Raw genomic sequence first — 23017 nt, 5'->3', positions numbered from 1 at the left:
TGAGAACCCTCTGGGAATCATGAATTCTGCCTAGAGCAGGTCTAAGCGTCACTTTGGCTTTTAGTCAATCTTGCAAATTCCAACAATCCCCTCAGAGAAAACTGGTTCCCAAGACCCACTGAATAAGGATTTGGCTCAAGTGTGGGGAGAACCATCCGGGGCAGCCAGGGCTTTCTCTCTCTGACCCATCACCTTTGGAGCTCTCTGGGCATCTCTAAAACTACCATACTATGAAACAAAGAGAGGCGAATGATATGGATCTGCCAAACTGAACCTGGCTATTTGTCTGTACTTGCTCAGCACAAGACCCAGCATAGGCCTCCCTCTCTTCTGCCCAAAGGACACTAACGTGCCAGAATTCTGTCTTCTGTAGACGCATTTATGTCTTTTGCTGGTGGAAAACTGCTCATCGTGGGAGAAAATGCAACAGCACACATTTTCGCAACATACCCAGCTCCATATCTGTCTCTGGCGAATGCGTTTGCAGAACAAGTAAGTGTATATGCAACAAAGACCTAACTTCAGTGAAAAGACATAATCTAGTAAGGAGGATGCATAGGAACATTACAGGCCTATCAGAAAGGAAAGTCTGTGTTTCCAAAGTTGGAGGTCCCTAAGCATAAACCTAGCTTTGCTGACAAATTCTTGCACTTGCCAAAGTTGAATCACTAAGAGTTTCCTGCTTCCTCTTTAAAAAGTACACTTGTTTCACATCAGCTGAAATTCAGAGAAAAGTGGAGGAGTGGACATTTCAACCCCAGTAGGGGCAAGTGGGGTTTGCTTTGCAAAACTGTCTCATTTGTTCACATCATGTAAATGTAGAGATCTGGAGAAAAGACGTTTTGTTCTCAGTTCAAGAACTGTGAAGTGTGGTAGGCGAGCTGAGGGTCCTTGGTGTCTCCCCATGTATATAGGTTTATCTAGACTCTCCAGGCAGCTAGAAGTGTCTCTCCTTATTGACATTTAAACAAGGGGCATCCAAGCATTTGTCCTGTAGCCAAGAGCACAACTATTCTGTTCTTAAATCAGTTGTCTGAGTCTCATCCTGATTCTTCTGCTTAGGAGCTCTGTGCCCTTGGGCAAGTTTCTTAACCTCTTTCAATCCTCCTTTTCTCACCTGTAAATTGTGAATAAATAGGATTTATCTCACAGATTAGTGTGAGGTTCTAATGAGAAAAAGCAGTGAAGTACCTGGCACATAATAAGTATCTAGTAGATAGTGGCTGTCATTTCGTTGTTAAAGTAAAATAGTAATATGATTTCCAAATAATAGTTTAGAAATTTTAGAAAGTAGAGACTGGGGGAAACACCCTCTATACCACACCACTTCAAAATACCTGCTACCATTATTTGTATAATCCCGTACAACTTGTCTTTTATGTTATTTTCAAGTATAAAATGTAGTGCACATATAATTTTTTACCTGTCATAAGTATTTTTAAATTTTACCACATGTAAAAAAAAAAATTTACCACATTTGTGTGCTTACTCACTCAGTCATGCCTGATTTTTGTGACCCCATAAACTGTAGCCCGCCAGGCTCCTCTGTCCACGGGGGTTCTCCAGGCAAGGATACGGGAGTGGGTTGTCATTTCCTTCGCCAGTGGATCTTCCTGACCCAGGAATCAAACCTGGGTCTCCTTCACTGCAGGTGAATTCTTTACCAACTGAACCATGAGGGAAGCCTCTGATTTTTTAAAAAAATGTTACCACATAGTTTTTGTTTTCTAATTAAAAAAAAAAAAATACCTGTTCATTTTCATGTTAACCTAGAAAAATATTTCATGTTAATGTGTGATTTAATCATCACATTGTACACACAGATTTCATATTTATTGTTTTTAGTGGCTGTATAATAGACTATAGAATGGGCCCTACACAATTGCTTTTGTCCTGTTGATGTGGAATTCAGTTTTCCAGTACTATAAATAATGCTTAATTATGTATTTGCATACTCATTTTATGATTTTTCCATATTTTAGATTATTTCCAAGGTGTAGTTCTCAAGTATCCAACTGGGTCCAATTGAGTACACACGTTTATGGGCTTTTTAAAATACATATTGCTAAATCATTGCTACATTGCCTTTCAAAAGCATAAAACATGATTAGTTCAACCAGGAAAGCCTGAGAGGACTGACATCATTTCCCTAACATTTAGTATCGCTTGCATTTTTTTCATTACCAATCAGTTTTCTGCACTTATTTGCTTTTCAAATCTATTTTTCTTTTATGAGCTGTCTTTTCATTTCCTTTGCCCATGTATCTATTGACGTCTCACACCATTTTTCTCAAAAATTTGAATAAGCCCCTTTGTTCATTTCTCCAGCCTGCAGCTTGCCCTCTATTTATCTGGTAGTGGCTTAGCAGGTCAGTGTAGTTGAGATACAGTCTCTAGAGTTAAACTCTCTGCATCCACACCTGATTGCCACTGACTGTGTCACCTCGGTCAGGTAACCAGTCTTAAAGGAGAGAGATGTGAGCACCCACGTCTAGGACTGCTATGAGAAGAAAAGGCTCTGACACGGTACTCAGCCAGTGTATGTTGCTTTTTACTAGGTTTGTTTTTAATAATAGGGGGTGCATTTTGAGGTGGGCCAGTGGGAAGAATATAAGTTGAACCCCTCGTACATTTTCTCCTTACCCAGGTAGTGGCCACCATGCTCCTCCTCATTGTCATCTTTGCCATTTTTGACTCAAGAAACTTGGGAGTCCCCAGAGGTCTAGAGCCTGTTATCATTGGCCTCCTGATTGTTACCATCGCCTCCTCTCTGGGAATGAATAGTGGCTGTGCCATGAACCCGGCTCGAGACCTGAGTCCCAGACTATTCACTGCTTTGGCAGGTTGGGGGTTTGAGGTGTTCACGTAAGTAACAAAATGATGGGGGAAGAGGGAGGAAGATTCCTGCTGCGCCTCAATGGGAAGGCTGGGCTCCGACCTGGAGATCCAAGAGAGCGCAGATGGGAGGGTGAGGGGAAGAGCACCCTCGTCATAAGTGTGGAACGTATCACTGGTGGCTTATGATGGGTGTGTGCTTAAGACAGAGAGAGAAGGGGGAGGGAGACAGAGAGGAATCACTGACACTATTCTAATCACCACCACTGGGAGCACTGGAGCCACTACAGAGTAAGCATTGTGAGGACAGGGACCTCAACCGTGTTCTCACTGCTCTGCCTGCAGTGACTGAAATAGGGTCTAGCACATAGAAAGCCTCAGTGAAAGCTCTTGAATAAACGAATGGATAAATGCTCTGTGCCACATATGTTCTAGGAGATGAAGGATACAAAAAGAATCGAGCATCATTCCTTGTCTTTTTTGTTTCTTTTGTTGTGTCGGGTCTTAGTTGCGGCACACGGGATTTTCCCCATGTCATGCAGAACCTTTTGTTGCAGCGCACAGGCTCTCTCTCCAGTTGTGGTATGCAGGCATAGTTGCTCCATGGCATGTGGGATCTTAGTTCCCTGACCAGGGATTGAACACAAGACCCCTGCATCACCAGGCAGATTCTTAACCACTGGACCACCAGGAAAGTCCCCAATATACCCTATCTTTAAGGAACAAACAATACAATGAATTTTCTAGAGCAGTGGTTCTCAGCCAGTGGCAATTTTGCCCCCAAGGGTGTTTGGCAATGCATGGTGACACTTTGGGTTGTCACAGCTGGGCATGGTGAGGGCAGAACTTGTCACCAGTATCTAGTGGATAGAGTCCAACGCGGGATACTGCTAAGCATCTTACAGTACCCAGGACAGATTCCCACAACTAAGAATTATTCAGCCAAAAATGCTAAGAGTACCACAGTTGAGGAGCTCTGTTCCAGAATGACCATAACAGAACATGAAAAGGTGGAACAAAATGTTCACAGCTAGGATGGATCCTTTGTATTCTTCCAATGGACCATTGAGAACATATGTTAAAGGTCTCCTTATTTCCAAAGACCAGAATTAACCCACGAGTTTCCTTTAATTCCAATTTCCTGAGGTTCACTCCAGGAGACCACTGTCCTCACCTCACCACCAAGACACCTCTGTGAGCTTCACACAGACCCCTAAAACAAAGACGCGCCAGAGTGACCTGACCTCGCTTTGAGCCTTGCTTGGTGATTCACCCAAAGCTCTAAGAGTGATGGTAGTTCTCAAACAGGTCTTGCCTGTTCTCTTTGCTTTGTTGAGTATATGGCAGGAGCCCACATCTGTGATGTTGAAATCAGCTAATGCCAAGCTCTGAGCACCGCATCCCTTATTAGGATCAGGATTTTCCCCCTCATGCATGCATTCATTCATCCATGCAGCTTCCTAATCCCTTATTCAAGGCCCAGTGCTAAAGATGCCCTTTACTGCTTTGTTTATGTTCTGTTTCAGAGGGTGAGCATAGGCTCTTACACAGGTTGAAGCTGTCAAATGACTAACCCCTGGAGTTGAGAGAAGATTTGCAGCTCCAAATTTAGGAACTATGGGAGTGAAAGTAGGATTGTTTTATAGTATTTGGACATGTTCAATCAGAGACAGAGAGGCTATTTCAAGCAAAGAGGCATCTGTATCTAAAGAGAGTATATTAAAATGACACATGCTCTAGTCTAGTTGGAAGACTGAAGAAACTTGGAAGAGCAATTGTTTCAGATCATAGAGGACTAGATTTCTAGAACAAGACTCTGGGATTTTTGTTGCTCTCTTTTCTATAGATTATAGGGAGCAGCAAAGGATTTAGGGCAAAAGTTTGATGTGTTTAGGACTTCAATTTACCAAAAATTAATCTGACATCATTATATAAAAGAAATTAAAAAGGAGTAGAAGGGGCAGATACCAGTTATGAAATAGCTAGGCTGGCTGAAAATCCTCTACCAAAGGTTCAAAAGAAAACCTTTGAGTGGTAATAGGACTCCAAAGGGTCTCTAGAGTTCCATCCTTTCAGGGTTTTCCACCCAAGACAAGCATCTCAGAAGATTTCCAAGTTTGAATCCACATCCAGGATCTCAAATGAAACCTAGACTGCCTTATTCTCAGACCCTCATTTGCCCCTATATGGCAAGAAGTGAGGATGACAGGGAAGTAGGTTCCCGAGAGTCTGACAAGGGCAAGACAGACCCTATCTGACTCTTGCATCCCCTTAAGTACTAGGATGTAAAAGGGCTTCTCTGATGGCGCCAATGGTAAAGAATCTGCCTGCAATGAGGGAGACCGGGGTTCCATCCCTGGGTCGGGAAGATCCCCTGGAGAAAGGAATGGCTACCCACTCCAGTATTCTTGGGCTTCCCTGGTGGCTTAGATGGTAAGGAATCTGCCTACAATGCAGGAGACCTGGGTTTGATCCCTGGGTCAGCAGGATACCCTGGAGAAGGAAATGGGAACACACTCCAGTATTCTTGCCTGGAGAATCCCATGGACAGAGGAGCCTAGTGGGCTACAGTCCATGGGGTTGCAAAGAGTCAGACATGACTGAGCAATTAAAACACACACACACACACATTAGGATGTAAGCAAGTGGTCTTCACTAATTCACATTAAAGTGTTAATAGCTTAATAGATGAAGGATCTCAGGGCTGTTGTTAATTTTTAAAATAACTTAGCCAAAGAAATGAATCCTTGATGATAATACTCTATGCAACTGACACAGTTTTATGGTATCCCCCCCAAATCACAGCACACTAATGACCTTGTTTACCTGTAAGGCCAGGCAGGAAGCCACATCAAATCTCCCCATTTAAGCCTTGTGACCTTAGCACAAAATATCCAGCTCAAGAAGGTCCAGACAGTGAAAGGAGGACATGCATGCTGGCAGGTATCTTAGCCCCTAATCTGTTAAATGACAGTGAGAGATTCACCACAAATCAGTGCTAGAAAAAAAGGAAGTGATGGGTCAAATAAGGTGGTTAAATTCACTTCGCGTGCTGAAGAGAGTTTCCCCAGTGGCTCAGTGGTAAAGAATCCACCTGCCAAGCAGGAGATGTGAGTTCAATCCCTGGGTCAGGAAGATCCCCTGGAGAAGGTAATTGCAACCCACTCCAGTATTCTTGCCTGGGAAATCCCGTGGACAGAGGAGGTTGGTGGGATATAGCCCGGGGGGTCGCAGAGTTGGACACGACTGATTAAACAGCAGCAGTATGTGCTGAAAAGAAGGTGCTTCTCACAGAAAATTCTTTTCATAGAAAATTTGGAGGCATGGGATAAGGTTCTGTGAGAAGAGTGGAGTGCAACGTCCTCTTTCCTGCACAGTAAGAGTGCCATCTGGTGGCCACTGTGCTCAATCTCAGTGCTCTTCCCTGGAACCTGCATTGATGATCTAAGATTCAGGATCTAAGAGAGTGCTTGCATGGTACGGGTGGAAAGGACCACGGTATAGACGGAAGCATGAAGCTCAGAGATGGGCAGACTTGCTCAAAGACCTTCTGTAGTCCTGAGATCCCAGGTGGCTCAGTGGTAAAGAACCTGTCTGCCGATGCAGGAGACACGGGAGACTTGGTTTCGATGCTTGGGTTGGGAAGATCCTCTGGAGGAGGAAATGGCAGCCCACTCCACTGGAGTAGAGAATCTCACGGACAGAGGAGCCTGGCGGCTACAGTCTGTAGAGTCATAAAGAGTCAGACACAATTGAGTGCGCGTGCACACACACACACACGCACAGAGCAATGTGCTAAGTGCTCTAAACCCAGGACACTCCTGAGATTAGAACTAGGTCTCATGGATTCTAGAATAGGCCCCCCTTTATTATTTTTAAAGTAATTTTATTAAAAATACTATATTAAATGATATAATATTTCCTTTATTATTCTAATAAAAGTTCAATACAAACAGTTCCATGGAAATATGTATAGTTATTAAAAATGAAATTGTAAATAGCAGCCATGAATATGTCCCCCAAATAAAACACTGTGAAATTCCTAGGCAGAGTTGTGTTCCTTTTGTTTCCTCTGCCTCCTCTGCAATACCCTGAACTTTTTGTTCATAATTATCCTTCTTTTAAAAAGTTTTATCTCAAATGCACATATCCTTAAACAACTACACAACTATACTGTATAGTTTTACTTGCTTCAGAGCACTCATGGTCCTTTCTACTGAATTATCTAAATGGATTTTCTGTCCCCAGAAGAGATGGTGACAATTCACAGAGACACCTGATTTCTCCCAGAACTAGACCTTCAATATAATGTAGTGACACAGAACTTCTGGAGGAGAGAGGGAATCCTTATCAGAAAATACATTTGAGTAAGCTGTGACCTCAAAATATAAGTATGGAATTAAATTATATTTAGTATTTAATTCATAGATCTACCTTTGAATTTTTAATTCATTCATTGACAAATATTTCCTGATTATTTATCTTGTGATTGCCCTCACCCACCAATCATGTTCAGGAATCTCTCCACACCTCCCTTCCATTCACAATCCCCAGGACTTGCCACTTCAGTATGAGGGAAAGGCAACTCCTGAATAATTGACCTGAACTTACCCTGAAGTGAAAAAGTGAAGTTGCTCAGTCGTGTCCAAGTCTTTGCGACCCCATGAACTGTAGCCTACCAGGATCCTTAGTCCATGGGATTTTCCAGGCAAGAATACTGGAGTGGGTTGCCATTTCCTTCTCCAGGGGATCTTCCCAGCCCAGGGATTGAACCCTGGTCTCCCACATTGTAGGCAGACGCTTTACCATCTGAGCTACCAGGGAAGTCCATTTAATGTGGTGAACTTGCCCTAGATGCCCTCAATTGTTGCCATGGGTTCAGGGACTATGTTTTCTGAAAGGAAAATAAATGGGACATTTCTGTCACAGGTACTAATAGAACAATGGAATTGGTCAACTGAAATCAGTATCCTGCAAAATAGTACCTTTAAGCAATTAACACAGACATTTTTCTGGCATCCCCTCAATCATAGGATGCAAATGACCTTGCTTACCAGTAAGGTCAGGCAGGGAACCTGCTCCTCCCTTTAAGCCTGGCACAACACATCCAACTCAAGAGGATCCAGCCAGTGAAAGGATACTGGTTACTAAGCTACCATGAGTGCCATTCTACTTAGCTCTTGCTGATTTAAAAAGGAGCCATGAGCAGGAGAACAATTAGCTGGTTAGTGAGTAACTAGCAGATACCAGAAGGAAGGTCAAGCGATGTATCACTAATTTCTTTGTTTGCTTTCAGAGTTGGGAATAACTTCTGGTGGATTCCTGTAGTGGGTCCTTTGGTTGGTGCTGTTCTTGGAGGCCTCATCTATTTTCTTCTCATTGAAATCCACCACCCAGGTCTGAACCCAGACTTGGAGACAGAACAACCCGAGGACAAACCAGAGAAATATGAACTGAATGCAATCATGTAATAGCATGCTCAGGTCTGGGTTTACAGTTGGCTATGTACTGGGCTTTACCTTTCACAAAGCATCTTCACACACATTATCTAATTGAATCCTCCTAGTGACCATCTGGGGTAAATATCAAGCTGCTCATCTTTGAAATTAGAAAACAAAACCTTAGGGAAGTTGAGTTGCCTAAGGTCCCATGGAAAGTTGAACATCATCGAATGCATCCTACACATATCAGATTCAGAACTGCACAAAAAGTTTGACCAGCCCCTCTTGGCTCACCAGAAGAGGGATTGGCAGCTGCCAGAATTTGTACACAGCCTGGGCAACATTCTTCTGGATCCTAAGTTATAAAGACTGCCATTGTCTGATTTTATTCCCAGAAACACTACAAAGGGAAGAGGTAGCCCATATTTTTCATCTGCGGAAGAACATTATCAGAGGTGACTAAGGGTGACCCTTCCTAGGCCACGCTTAATCTTGCTAAGTCCTGATGTCCCTGACCATCCCAGCATTGTACATTCCAGGAATTTCCTCTTGGTCAGGCTCCTCCCTGTCACTTTAGTCAAGGGTCATTGAATTAGGGAACTCTGCTCGATGTTATGAGGCAGTCTGGATGAGAGGGAGTTTGGGGGAGAATGGGTACATGTGTATGTATGGCTGAGTCCTTTTGCTGTCCACCTGAAATGAAATTCTATCACTGTACTGTCAATCAACCATACTCCAATATAAAATTAAAAGTGTAAAAATTAAAAGGTAAAAAGTCTCTGTGAATTACAAGCATGAGAAATTGTTCTACATCAAGTGATGAGCTTTAACTGTTACAAAGCTCAGAATTCCCAGACTATCCAGTTTCTCAACTGTTTTGTAATGATAACAGAACAACCAAAAGCACATGTGAAATGTCTCCAGGGGCCTTTAATAGACAGTAATAGACTGAGAGATGGAATTTCTTCTTGCTCTGAAAATACTGGCATTTCCTATTTGAAATAAATTTGGAGTGACGTGTTTGTTTGGCGTTTTTATGAGTAATAAGATTGCTAAGTACACTTAGTTTAGAGGTTGTCTGTCCTATCTATAAATTAAGATCTCTGGGGAACTTCTAAAAAAACAACTTGGTAAACATCTTGGGTGATTCTAAATGGGTGGGTGTAGCCAGTGTTGAGAACATTGACTTGGTTAAAGTACATGGGTTTCCTTGAGAAACATGCCTAGTGGTGACCAAGTAATTCCTGGCAGGATTCTCAGACTTGGGGTCCTCAGGGGTTAGAGGGAAGTGGCTCTCAGAAGGGGACAGTTTACTCCTCCTCACTCTCACCTATCACCTATCACGTTTGGCCACGTTTGGCCACCTATCACCTATCACCTCTCACCTATCACGTTTGGCCACATCTGGGGACAGTCTTGGCTGTTACAGCTGGGGTAGGAGTGTTATTGGCATCTAGTGGGTAGAAGTCAGAGATGCTGCTGAACTTCCTACCACGCACAGGATAGCCGTCCCCTGCAGTACCCATTCACACCCAGATGTCTTCAGTGTGAAGGTTGAGAGACCCTAGATTCAAGAACAGACAGGCACGTAAGAGAAGACACCAAAGTCCTGTGCCTTGATCCCAGTTCTGTCAAAAACAGAGATGCCAGATGAGTCGGAACCAGACCCCGTGGGTACATTATACTTCTTACCCCAAATCAAGAGGTAACCCCAAATTTGAGTTTTCAGATTGGACAGTGGAATCTATGATCCCATAGGTGCTCATTAAACACTGCTTGGTGATTAATGACTGGAATTATGAAGAGAAAATGTGTGCTTATGGAAATCAACCCCAGAAAGTTTTTTTATTTATGGAAAAAAGAAGTTCTCTTGTTCCAGGTGTGTGCATTCAAATCCTCTGTCTTTTCCAGTTTACAAATGGGTTTGCCTGGGTCAGGTACTTATCCAAGAGAACATCCATGTTTCAGAAGTCAGTAAGAGTCAAATACCTGTCTTTAAAAAACAGATTCTTAGGACTTCACTGGCTGTCCAGTGGTTAAGACCTTGCCCTCCAATGTAGGGGTTCCATCCCTGATCGGGGACCTAAGATCCCATAAGCCTCTTGGCCAAAAAGAAAAAAAAAAAGAAAACATAAAACAGAAGCAATATTGTGACAAATTCAATAAAAACTTTAAAAGTGATCCACATCAAAAAAAATCTTTTAAAAAAGTAATTATTTAGGAACTAGAATTGCAACATTTCCCCTTCTCTCTTCCTTGTCAATGGCAAAACTTAGTAGACATGTTTATTATCAAAGATAGAATTTCTCTATGAGTCCCTAACTAGTTGAGATCTCAGAATATGCCAAAGGTTGTAGGACTTTTCTAACCATCAACAGCCAGAGTTGTGTTTTTTTTTTCCATTTATTTTTATTAGTTGGAGGCTAATTACTTAACAGTATCGTGGTGGTTTTTGCCATACATTGACATGAATCAGCCATGGATTTACATGTATTCCCCATCTCAAACCCCCCTCCCACCTCCCTCCCCACACCATCCCTCTGGGTCTTCCCAGTGCACCAGGCCCGAGCACTTGTCTCATGCATCCAACCTGGGCTGGTGATCTGTTTCACCTTGATAGTATACTTGTTTCAATGCTATTCTCTCAGAACATCCCACCCTCGCCTTCTCCCACAGAGTCCCAAAGTCTGTTCTGTACATCTGTGTCTCTTTTCCTGTCCTGCATATAGGGTTATCGTTAGCATCTTTCTAAATTCCATATATATGCGTTAGTATCCTGTGTTGGTCTTTATCTTTCTGGCTTACTTCACTCTGTATAATGGGCTCCAGTTTCATCCATCTCATTAGAACTGATTCAAATGAATTCTTTTTAACGGCTGAGTAATACTCCATGGTGTATATGTACCACAGCTTCCTTATCCATTCGTCTGCTGATGGGCATCTAGGTTGCTTCCATGTCCTGGCTATTATAAACAGTGCGGCGATGAACATTGGGGTGCATGTGTCTCTTTCAGATCTGGTTTCCTCGGTGTGTGTGCCCAGAAGTGGGATTGCTGGGTCATATGGCAGTTCTATTTCCAGTTTTTTAAGAAATCTCCACAGTGTTCTCCACAGCGGCTGTACTAGTTTGCATTCCCACCAACAGTGTAAGAGGGTTCCCTTTTCTCCACACCCTCTCCAGCATTTATTGCTTATAGGCTTTTGGATAGCAGCCATCCTGACTTAACAGCCAGAGTTAATACTCAGCTGTTGAAAGAAATAAGTGGAGTAAAAGCATCATATTTAAAGACCCAACCTTTAAAAATAAAGTATTATTACTTTTAAATTGCTTACACACACACACTTGCATTTTTTAAAAGTATGTCAGTGCTCAAAAATGTTGTCATAGATAAAGAATTACAGTTTCCTGTTATAAAGAATGGTTCACAAGTTTTATTTAGCCACAGAAGAACCTATTGTTCAAATAAAATCTTAATGTGGTATCCAAAAGTCAACCAGAGCTGCTATAAATAGAAAGAGGTCCAGGAAGAGGAAATAAGTTTCATCCTGCCTGTGATACCTTACTCCCCTAGTGCAGCCACTGAGGGGTGTCTGGAAAGAAATCCTGTCTATGCGGTGGGGGATCTTCAGAACACAAGTTGGAAACCACTGATAAGGGTTTGAGACAAGTTGTTGCTAAACATTTTTATAAAAGTTTCCAGTATAGAACCTAGCAAAGGCCATGTTAATTCAATCTCAGGCAATTTGTCAAAGATGTCTTAATAAAAAAATTTAAGTTAAACGGAATTAACCTACTAAACATCACCCACAAAAAGATGTTGTATGTCAAGTTGTATATAATTTGTCAAACTGAGAATTTAAGTTTTCTGAGATAACATGTTTATTTATCATAGCGTGTGGAGAGAAACCATGGTAGTCCTGGTCAGGCTTATTGGCTCTCTAAGTCTCTATACAAATAAATCGGTACATAATTGATGATAGATAAATGATATATAGATGGATAGATAGGAAGACAAGTAGATAGGTAAGTAGATAGACTGATCCACACCAAGCCCCAATCTCTTCCTTGTTGCTGGAAACAGAGTAGCTCTTATTAAGAGAAGTAGTTTGGAGGCTAATAAAAGAAGGCCCCCATAAAACTGAACATGAATAAGTGAACTGAATTAGATGAGAGAATTCATGGAACTGTGTGAGGATGCACATGGCGTCCAAGCAGAGTCTGACACCCCATGGATACATTATGTCTTTGGGGGACTTAAGGAATGTTTGCCTTCGTGGACAGAAATTTATTTGCTTAAATAATGTTTTATGATAGCACTGGTAGTAAATGTTTTCATGTCATATTAGAAGACACTAAAACATTTTCCTGGGTTACTAAAAGCATCCTGGTCTCTAGCATGCCCCCTGGTGCCTCAGAGCCTGGACATACTGCAGCCTCTTCCTCCTGCGTGGGTGCTAAGTCACTTCAGTCATGTTCAGCTCTTTGCAACCCCATGGACTACAGTCCACCAGGCTCCTCTGTCCTTGGAATTCTCCAGGCAGGAATAATGGAGTGGGTTGCCATTTTCTTCTCCAGGGGATCTTCCGGACCCAGAGACTGAACCACATCTCTTATGTCTCCTGCATTAGCTGGTGATTTCTTTACCACTAGTGCCACGTGGGAAGCACTTAAAATGTGTTCGGCTGTGTCCAACTCTTTGAGGCTCCATGGACCATAGCCCACCAGGCAAATTTTCTTGCCTGGATAATTTTATTTTTTGAAGCAAATCCCAGACATGAAATATAATGGTATTCATGGATATTTAATATGTATATCTAAAAGATAAGGGTTCTCTTAAAAAAACAAAATACCATTATCACACAAGAATAATTATCAATAATTTCTTAATATCATCAAATATCCATTCATACTTCACATTTCCAGTGAGACTGTCCTTCAACTCCAGTTAACAACAATGTGGAATCTGAGAAGACTGAAAACAAGGGATTTACTCTGATATCTCAGAGAGACATGGGGATTTTGTAGAACAAGTTTATCTCAGTTCTGTACCCTTGTATCAGAGCCTTCTTTAAGCTTTCCACAAAATATTTACATTTTTATACCAAAAGGAAAATGCATTTGCCTACTACTAAAAGTTGCCATCTGCCAGGAGTGAAATTATTTTTAGAAAGAGAGGAAGTCTTGAATTTACCTGGATTTAAAAAAAGATCTTTAGTGACTATTGTTACACCAAAAAATACATACTCCGTAGAATGCTTACTGTTTAAAAGCTGAAGCACACTGTGAAAAGACACCCAAATATTTAACATCTGTGCAGCCCTATGCAAGGGAATCACTGTAACAGACTAAGGTAAGTGAAAACTTAAAAATTCCTAAGCTGCTCCACTCGGAGTAGTGGTGTTTGATGCTTCCTATTTATTGTTTGTTTATTTGTTTATACTTTTTGCCCATTGACTTTAGACTTTTGAAGATAAAAGCTAATAAAAAAAGTGGCACAATACTCCCCAACTTTTGTGTAAAGGAAATTACCTGTACCAAAGGAGATTTTCATGGCCCTCAGCTGGCAGATCTCATCTGGTGATATACTGAGAATTGGATTCTATTTTAATAGATGATGGGCTTCTCTTGTGGCTCAGCTGGTAAAGAATCCGCCTGCAATGTGGGAGACCTGGATTCGATTCCTGGATTGGGAAGATCCCGTGAAGAAGGGAACAGCTACCCACTCTAGTATTCTGACCTGGAGAATTCCATGGTCTGTATAGTCCATGGGGTCGCAAAGAGTCGGACATGACTAAGCAACTTTCACTCACTTAGCAGATGGTATAATTATAGGCAAAAAGACCTCTGTGGATCAAGGAGAAAAGAGGACCATGCACTGTAGAAGGCCATCTAGGAGCCTGTTCTTAGCCTGGATTCAAGAGCAGGGAGCAGAGGTTCTGGGACTGAACCACTGACCTTTGGAACAATACCATGAAGGGAGTCTCTGCAATCACAGGCTGGTGACTCGTTCTCAAGAGGCCAGGCTCTACAGACAACCAGATTAAACTCCACTGCAGAATAGCTATGTGAGCCTCTAAACCTCAGCCTCTTTGTCCATAAAATAGGAATGATACTAGCATTTGCTTTCTATGTATTGTTGAAAGTATTAAGGAAATGCCTGTAAAACATTTTAACATAGAGCCTAGAATTTACTTTCTTCTTCATAAGTGTCAGCTAATTCTATTATTATTTCACATTTACAAATTCAGCTGTATATCTGCTTTCTTAAGTTGCTTTAGTCGTGTCCAACTCTTTGCAACCCTATGGAGTATAGCCCGCCAGGCTCCTTTGTCCATGGGATTCTCCAGACAAGAACACTGGAGTGGGTTGCCATGTCTTTCTCCAGAGGATCTTACCAACCCAGGTATCCAGCCTACGTCTCTTATGTCTTCTGCATTGGCAGGCAGGATTTTTACCACTAGTACCACCTAGGAAGTCCCATTAAAAAGGTTGATGAAGAAAAATGTCCAGGAGTATAAATTTGCTGACAAATAATCCAAGTCATGTGACTGACTTAGATATGACAATTCTTTTCATATGCTCGGGTGCAAGCAATTTGCACAGGGCAATGCTTAGATCATGAATTACAGAGCCTAGATTCAATTAAGAAGCTAATCAAACCACTTAGTTGCCTAATCGAGCTACCAAATTTATAAGAAAATCTATCAAAATAAAAATGATTTACATATTTAATGTAATTCCCATCAAAGTTTCAGCATGTTTTTTTGGTAGAAATTGACAAGCTGGTTCTAAAAGATACATGCAAAAGTAAAGGACTAAAAGAGCCAAAGAAGGGGGAGGAGCCAAGATGGCGGAGGAGTAGGACGGAGAGACCACTTTCTCTCCTAGAAATTCATCAAAAAAATAACAGAACGCAGAGCAAACTTCACAAAACAACTTCTGATCGCTAGCTGAGGTCATCAGGCACCCAGAAAAGCAGCCCATTGTCTTCGAAAGGAGGTAGGACAAAATATAAAAGATAAAAAGCGAAACAAAAGAGCTAAGGACGGAGATCCGTCCCGGGAAGGGACTTAATAGAGGACGTTCCCAGACACCGGGAAACCCTCGCACTGGCGGGCCTGGGGGAAGTGTTGGAATCTCAAGAGTTTGAATCTGACTGGGAGGGATAGAATAAATAAAACCCACAGATTACGAGCCTAAAAGCAACTCCCAGCAGAAAAGTACCCCAGACGCCCGCATCCGCAACCAGCAAGTGGGGGCGGAACGGAGAGGAGCGGGCGGCATTACTTGGGGCTGGATCCGGGCCTGAGCGCCCTGAGGACAATCAGAGGGAGCTTTTGTGAGTTGCCAGCTTGAACTGTGGGAGAGCAAGAGAGAAAATTAACCGGCCCGAACACACTGCCGGCCGTTCGCAGAACAAAGGGACCGAGATTCTGGGCGGCCGAAGTCCGCCGGGAGGGTCGCGGCGAGACGGAGGGCGGGGGCGCCCGACCGGCGCGGGCGGGAACTGGGGCTGGGGACGCGGAGGGCAGAGGGCGCGCACGCCCGACTGGCGCCGGCGGGGACTGAGACTCAGACCGCGCAGGGCAGAAGACGCGCCGCACCCGGGGAGAGAGCGCCCGTCAAGCGCCTGGCTGCCTGGGCCGCTCGGGCGGCGTGGGGCCGGAGCGCGGGCCCAGCTTTGTGTGCCGCGCTTTTGTGAATCGCCCGAGGGCTGGAGCCGCGCGCACCGTGGCGCGCGCTTCAGACAGAACAGCCCGGAGCCTGAGCAGCGCAGACCGAGAAAAGAGCGCAAGCCTCTCCCGGGAGCGCCGGCCCCTCCCCGCACGGCCCCTCCCCGCAGCGCGACGGAACTAGCTACCTGAATAAGAATCCACCTCCGCCCCCTGTGTCAGGGCGGAAATTAGGCGCGGAAGAGACCGGCAACAGAACCCAAATAAACAAAGGGAACCGCTTCAGAAGGGACCGGTGCAACAGATTAAAATCCCTGAAGAAACCACCGACTGACTACACCGGAAGGGCCTGTAGATATCGAGAAGTGTAAGCTGGAACGAGGAGCTATCTGAAGCTGAGCCGAACCCACACTGACCGCAACAGCTCCAGAGAAATTCCTAGATATATTTTTTCTTTTTCTTTTCTTTCTTTTTTTTTTTTTTTTTTTTTTCTTTTTTTTTCTTTTTTTTTTTTTTTTTAAGTAAGGAAAAAAAAAATTTTTTTTTCTTTTTTCTTGGTTCTCTTTTATTTTCCTTGAAAAATTCCTTATTACTCCCCCATTACTCCTTAACTTTCATAGATTTTTACGATTTTTTTTAATTAGGCAAAACAATTTTTTTTCTCTTTCTTTTTTCTTTTTTTTCTTTTTCTTCTTTTTTTTCTGTTCTTTTTTCTTCTTCTCTTCTATTTTCTTTTTCTCTTATTTCTTTTAAAGCCCTCTAGCACTCCTTTTACTACGCCTTAATTTTCATTTTCAATCCACTATAACCTTACAGAAGAAAGGGGAAAAAAAAAAAAAAAAGAAGAAGAAGAGAAGCCCTATTTTTATACCAAACTTCATATATATTTCTAAAATTTCTTTTGTGTGTTTTGGTTTTTGTTTTTAATATAGTATTTTTAAGAGTCTAACCTCTACTCTAGATTTTTAATTTTTGTTTTTCAGTATATGATATAAATTGTGAACATTTAAGAATCCAATATTCAGCTCCCATTTTTATTCACGAGTGTGTTGATTATTCTCTCCCAATCTTGACTCTGTTTTCTACCTCAGAACACCTCTATTTCCTCCTTTCCCCTTCTCTTCCCAATCCAATTCTGTGAATCTTTGTGGGTGTCTGGGCTACGGAGAACACTCTGGGATCAGACAACTTCGTAGATCTGTCTCTCTCCTCTTGAGTCCCCCTCTTTCTCCTCCTGCCCATCTCTATCTCCCTCCTCCCTCTCCTCTTCTCCATGTAACTCGGTGAACCTCTCTGGGTATCCCTAACGGGGGAGAAACTTTCCACCATTAACATAGAAGTTTTATTATCAGTGCTGTATAGTTGGAGAAGTCCTGAGACTACAGGAAGAATAAAACTGAAATCCAGAAGCAGGAGACTTAAGCCCAAAACCTGAGAACACCAGAAAACTCCTGACTACATGGATCTTTAAGTAATAAGTGACCGTACAAAAGCCTCCATACCTGCACCGAAACCAACCACCACCCAAGAGCCAATAAGTTTTAGAGCACGACATACCACGCAAATTCTCCAGCAACGCAGGAACATTGCCCTGAACGTCAACATACAGACAGCCCAAGGTCACACCTAACACATAGACCCATCTCAAAACTCATTACTGGGCACTCCATTGCTATCCAAAGAGAAGAAATCAAGATCCGCATACCAGAACACTGACGCAAGCTTCGCTAATCAGGAAACCTTGACAAGCCAATCGTCTAACCCCACCCACTGGGTAAAACCTCCACAATAAAAAGGAACCACAGACCTGCAGAATACAGAAAGCCCACTCCAGACACAGCAATCTAAACAAGATGAAAAGGCAGAGAAATACCCAACAGGTAAAGGAACATGAAAAAAGCCCACCAAGTCAAACAAAAGAGGAGGAGATAGGAAATCTACCTGAAAAAGAATTTAGAATAATGATAATAAAAATGATCCAAAATCTTGAAAGCAAAATGGAGGTACAGATAAATAGCCTGGAGACAAAGATTGAAAAGATGCAAGAAATGTTTAATAAAGATCTAGAAGAAATAAAAAAGAGTCAATTAAAAATGAATAATGCAATGAATGAGATCAAAAACACTCTGGAGGGAACCAAGAGTAGAATAACGGAGACAGAAGATAGGATAAGTGAGGTAGAGGATAAAATGGTGGAAATAAATGAAGCAGAGAGGAAAAAAGAAAAAAGGATCAAAAGAAATGAGGACAACCTCAGGGACCTCTGGGACAATGTGAAACGCCCCAACATTCGAATCATAGGAGTCCCAGAAGAAGAAGACAAAAAGAAAGGCCATGAGAAAATACTCGAGGAGATAATAGCTGAGAACTTCCCTAAAATGGGGAAGGAAATAGCCACCCAAGTCCAAGAAACCCAGAGAGTCCCAAACAGGATAAACCCAAGGCGAAACACCCCAAGACACATATTAATCAAATTAACAAAGATCAAACACAAAGAACAAATACTAAAAGCAGCAAGGGAGAAACAACAAATAACACACAAAGGGATTCCTATAAGGATAACAGCTGATCTATCAATAGAAACCCTCCAGGCCAGAAGGGAATGGCAGGACATACTGAAAGTAATGAAAGAGAATAACCTACAACCTAGATTACTGTACCCAGCAAGGATCTCATTCAGATATGAAGGAGAATTCAAAAGCTTTACAGACAAGCAAAAGCTGAGAGAATTCAGCACCACCAAACCAGCTCTTCAACAAATGCTAAAGGATCTTCTCTAGACAGGAAATGCAGAAAGGTTGCATAAACGTGAACCCAAAACAACAAAGTAAATGACAACGGGACCACACCTATCAATAATTACCTTAAATGTAAATGGGTTGAATGCCCCAACCAAAAGACAAAGATTGGCTGAATGGATACAAAAACAAGACCCCTATATATGCTGTCTACAAGAGACCCACCTCAAAACAAGGGACACATACAGACTGAAAGTGAAGGGCTGGAAAAAAATATTTCACGCAAACGGAGACCAAAAGAAAGCAGGAGTCGCAATACTCATATCAGATAAAATAGACTTCCAAATAAAGGATGTGAAAAGAGACAAAGAAGGACACTACATAATGATCAAAGGATCAATCCAAGAAGAAGATATAACAATTATAAATATATATGCACCCAACATAGGAGCACCGCAATATGTACGGCAAACACTAACGAGTATGAAAGAGGAAATTAATAGTAACACAATAATAGTGGGAGACTTTAATACCCCACTCACAACCATGGATAGATCAACTAAACAGAAAATCAACAAGGAAACACAAACCTTAAATGATACAATGGACCAGCTAGACCTAACTGATATCTATAGGACATTTCACCCCAAAACAATCAACTTCACCTTTTTCTCAAGTGCACACGGAACCTTCTCCAGAATAGATCACATCCTGGGCCATAAATCTGGTCTTGGAAAATTCAAAAAAATTGAAATCATTCCAGTCATCTTTTCTGACCACAGTGCAGTAAGATTAGATCTCAATTACAGGAAAAAAATTGTTAAAAATTCCAACATATGGAGGCTAAATAACACGCTTCTGAATAACCAACAAATCATAGAAGAAATCAAAAAAGAAATCAAAGTATGTATAGAAATAAATGAAAATGAAAACACAACAACCCAAAACCTATGGGACACTGTAAAAGCAGTGCTAAGGGGAAGGTTCATAGCATTACAGGCACACATCAAGAAACAAGAAAAAAGCCAAATAAATAACCTAACTCTACACCTAAAGCAATTAGAGAAGGAAGAAATGAAGAACCCCAGGGTTAGCAGAAGGAAAGAAATCTTAAAAATTAGGGCAGAAATAAATGCGAAAGAAACTAAAGAGACCATAGCAAAAATCAACAAAGCTAAAAGCTGGTTTTTTGAAAAAATAAACAAAATTGACAAACCATTAGCAAGACTCATTAAGAAACAAAGAGAGAAGAACCAAATTAACAAAATAAGAAATGAAAAGGGTGAGATCACAACAGACAACACTGAAATCCAAAGGATCATAAGAGACTACTACCAGCAGCTCTATGCCAATAAAATGGACAACTTGGATGAAATGGACAAATTCTTAGAAAAGTATAACTTTCCAAAACTGAACCAGGAAGAAATAGAAGATCTTAACAGAGTCATCACAAGCAAGGAAATAGAAACTGTAATCAGAAATCTTCCAGCAAACAAAAGCCCAGGACCAGATGGCTTCACAGCTGAATTCTACCAAAAATTTAGAGAAGAGCTAACACCTATCTTACTCAAACTCTTCCAGAAAATTGCAGAAGAAGGTAAACTTCCAAACTCATTCTATGAGGCCACCATCACCCTAATTCCAAAACCAGACAAAGATGCCACAAAAAAAGAAAACTACAGGCCAATATCACTGATGAACATAGATGCAAAAATCCTTAACAAAATTCTAGCAAACAGAATCCAACAACATATTAAAAAAATCATACACCATGACCAAGTGGGCTTTATCCCAGGAATGCAAGGATTCTTTAATATCCGCAAATCAATCAACGTAATACACCACATTAACAAATTGAAAGATAAAAACCATATGATTATCTCAATAGATGCAGAGAAAGCCTTTGACAAAATTCAACACTCATTTATGATTAAAACTCTCCAGAAAGCAGGAATAGAAGGAACATACCTCAACATAATAAAAGCTATATATGACAAACCCACAGCAAGCATCACCCTCAATGGTGAAAAATTGAAAGCATTTCCTCTGAAATCAGGAACAAGACAAGGATGCCCACTCTCACCACTACTATTCAACATAGTGTTGGAAGTTTTGGCCACAGCAATCAGAGCAGAAAAAGACATAAAAGGAATCCAGATAGGAAAAGAAGAAGTGAAACTCTCGCTGTTTGCAGATGACATGATCCTCTACATAGAAAACCCTAAAGACTCTTCCAGAAAATTACTAGAGCTAATCAATGAATATAGTAAAGTTGCAGGATATAAAATTAACACACAGAAATCCCTTGCATTCCTATACACTAACAATGAAAAAACAGAAAGAGGAATTAAGGAAACAATACCATTCACCATTGCAACAAAAAGAATAAAATACTTAGGAGTATATCTACCTAAAGAAACAAAAGACCTATACATAGAAAACTATAAAACACTGATGAAAGAAATCAAAGAGGACACAAACAGATGGAGAAACATACCGTGCTCATGGATTGGAAGAATCAATATTATCAAAATGGCTATTCTACCCAAAGCAATCTATAGATTCAATGCAATCCCTATCAAGTTACCAACGGTATTTTTCACAGAACTAGAACAAATAATTTCACAATTTGTATGGAAATACAAAAAACCTCGAATAGCCAAAGTAATCTTGAGAAAGAAGAATGGAACTGGAGGAATCAACCTGCCTGACTTCAGACTCTACTACAAAGCCACAGTCATCAAGACAGTATGGTACTGGCACAAAGACAGAAATATAGATCAATGGAATAGAATAGAAAGCCCAGAGATAAATCCACGAACCTATGGACACCTCATCTTTGACAAAGGAGGCAAGGATATACAATGGAAAAAAGACAATCTCTTTAACAAGTGGTGCTGGGAAAACTGGTCAACCACTTGTAAAAGAATGAAACTAGAACACTTTCTAACACCATACACAAAAATAAACTCAAAATGGATTAAAGATCTAAATGTAAGACCAGAAACTATAAAACTCCTAGAGGAGAACATAGGCAAAACACTCTCCGACATAAATCACAGCAAGATCTTCTATGACCCACCTCCCAGAATATTGGAAATAAAAGCAAAAATAAACAAATGGGACCTAATGAAAATTAAAAGCTTTTGCACAACAAAGGAAACTATAAGTAAGGTGAAAAGACAGCCCTCAGATTGGGAGAAAATAATAACAAATGAGGAAACAGACAAAGGATTAATCTCAAAAATATACAAGCAACTCCTGAAGCTCAATTCCAGAAAAATAAACGACCCAATCAAAAAATGGGCCAAAGAACTAAACAGACATTTCTCCAAAGAAGACATACAGATGGCTAACAAACACATGAAAAGATGCTCAACATCACTCATCATCAGAGAAATGCAAATCAAAACCACAATGAGGTACCATTACACGCCAGTCAGGATGGCTGCTATCCAAAAGTCTACAAGCAATAAATGCTGGAGAGGGTGTGGAGAAAAGGGAACCCTCTTACACTGTTGGTGGGAATGCAAACTAGTACAGCCACTATGGAAAACAGTGTGGAGATTTCTTAAAAAACTGGAAATAGAACTGCCATATGACCCAGCAATACCACTTCTAGGCATACACACTGAGGAATCCAGATCTGAAAGAGACACGTGCACCCCAATGTTCATTGCAGCACTGTTTATAATAGCCAGGACATGGAAGCAACCCAGATGCCCATCAGCAGATGAATGGATAAGGAAGCTGTGGTACATATACACCATGGAATATTACTCAGCCGTTAAAAAGAATTCATTTGAATCAGTTCTAATGAGATGGATGAAACTGGAGCCCATTATACAGAGTGAAGTAAGCCAGAAAGATAAAGAACATTACAGTATACTAACACATATATACGGAATTTAGATAGATGGTGGCGATAACCCTATATGCAAAACAGAAAAAGTGACACAGAAGTACAGAACAGACTTTTGAACTCTGGGGGAGAACGTGAGGGTGGGATGTTTTGAAAGAACAGCATGTATATTATCTATGGTGAAACGGACCACCAGCCCAGGTGGGATACATGAGTCAGGTGCTCGGGCCTGGTGCACTGGGAGGACCCTGAGGAGTCGGGTGGGGAGGGAGGTGGGAGGGGGGATCGGGATGGGGAATACGTGTAACTGTATGGCTGATTCATGTCAATGTATGACAAAACCCACTGAAATGTTGTAAAGTGATTGGCCTCCAACTAATAAAATAATATTTAAAAAAAAAAAAAAATAAAAAATAAAAGAGCCAAAGAAAACTTGAAAAACAGGAACAAAGTTAGAGGACTTATAT

The 23017-nt window shown here is 41.4% G+C and overlaps 1 protein-coding gene across 2 annotated transcripts in view; it reads left to right on the top strand.

Moving 5' to 3' along the window:
• Positions 1-8306, top strand: part of AQP9 (aquaporin 9) — a 41417-nt gene extending 33111 nt beyond the window's left edge. The window contains exons 4-6 of one of the 2 annotated variants that reach the window (XM_065941500.1): positions 374-492; positions 2648-2865; positions 8132-8306. In XM_065941500.1, coding sequence (XP_065797572.1) covers positions 374-492; positions 2648-2865; positions 8132-8306 — 512 coding nt within the window. The remainder of the gene's footprint in view (positions 1-373; positions 493-2647; positions 2866-8131) is intronic. The other variant, XM_065941502.1, reaches the window with a different exon arrangement.
• Positions 8307-23017: the final 14711 nt, after the last annotated feature.

The sequence above is a fragment of the Muntiacus reevesi genome, chromosome 7 (genome assembly GCF_963930625.1).
Source record: "Muntiacus reevesi chromosome 7, mMunRee1.1, whole genome shotgun sequence".
Lineage (NCBI taxonomy): Eukaryota > Metazoa > Chordata > Mammalia > Artiodactyla > Cervidae > Muntiacus > Muntiacus reevesi.
The sequence above is the reverse complement of the archived record's forward strand: the minus strand, read 5'-3'. Positions and strand labels throughout refer to the sequence as shown.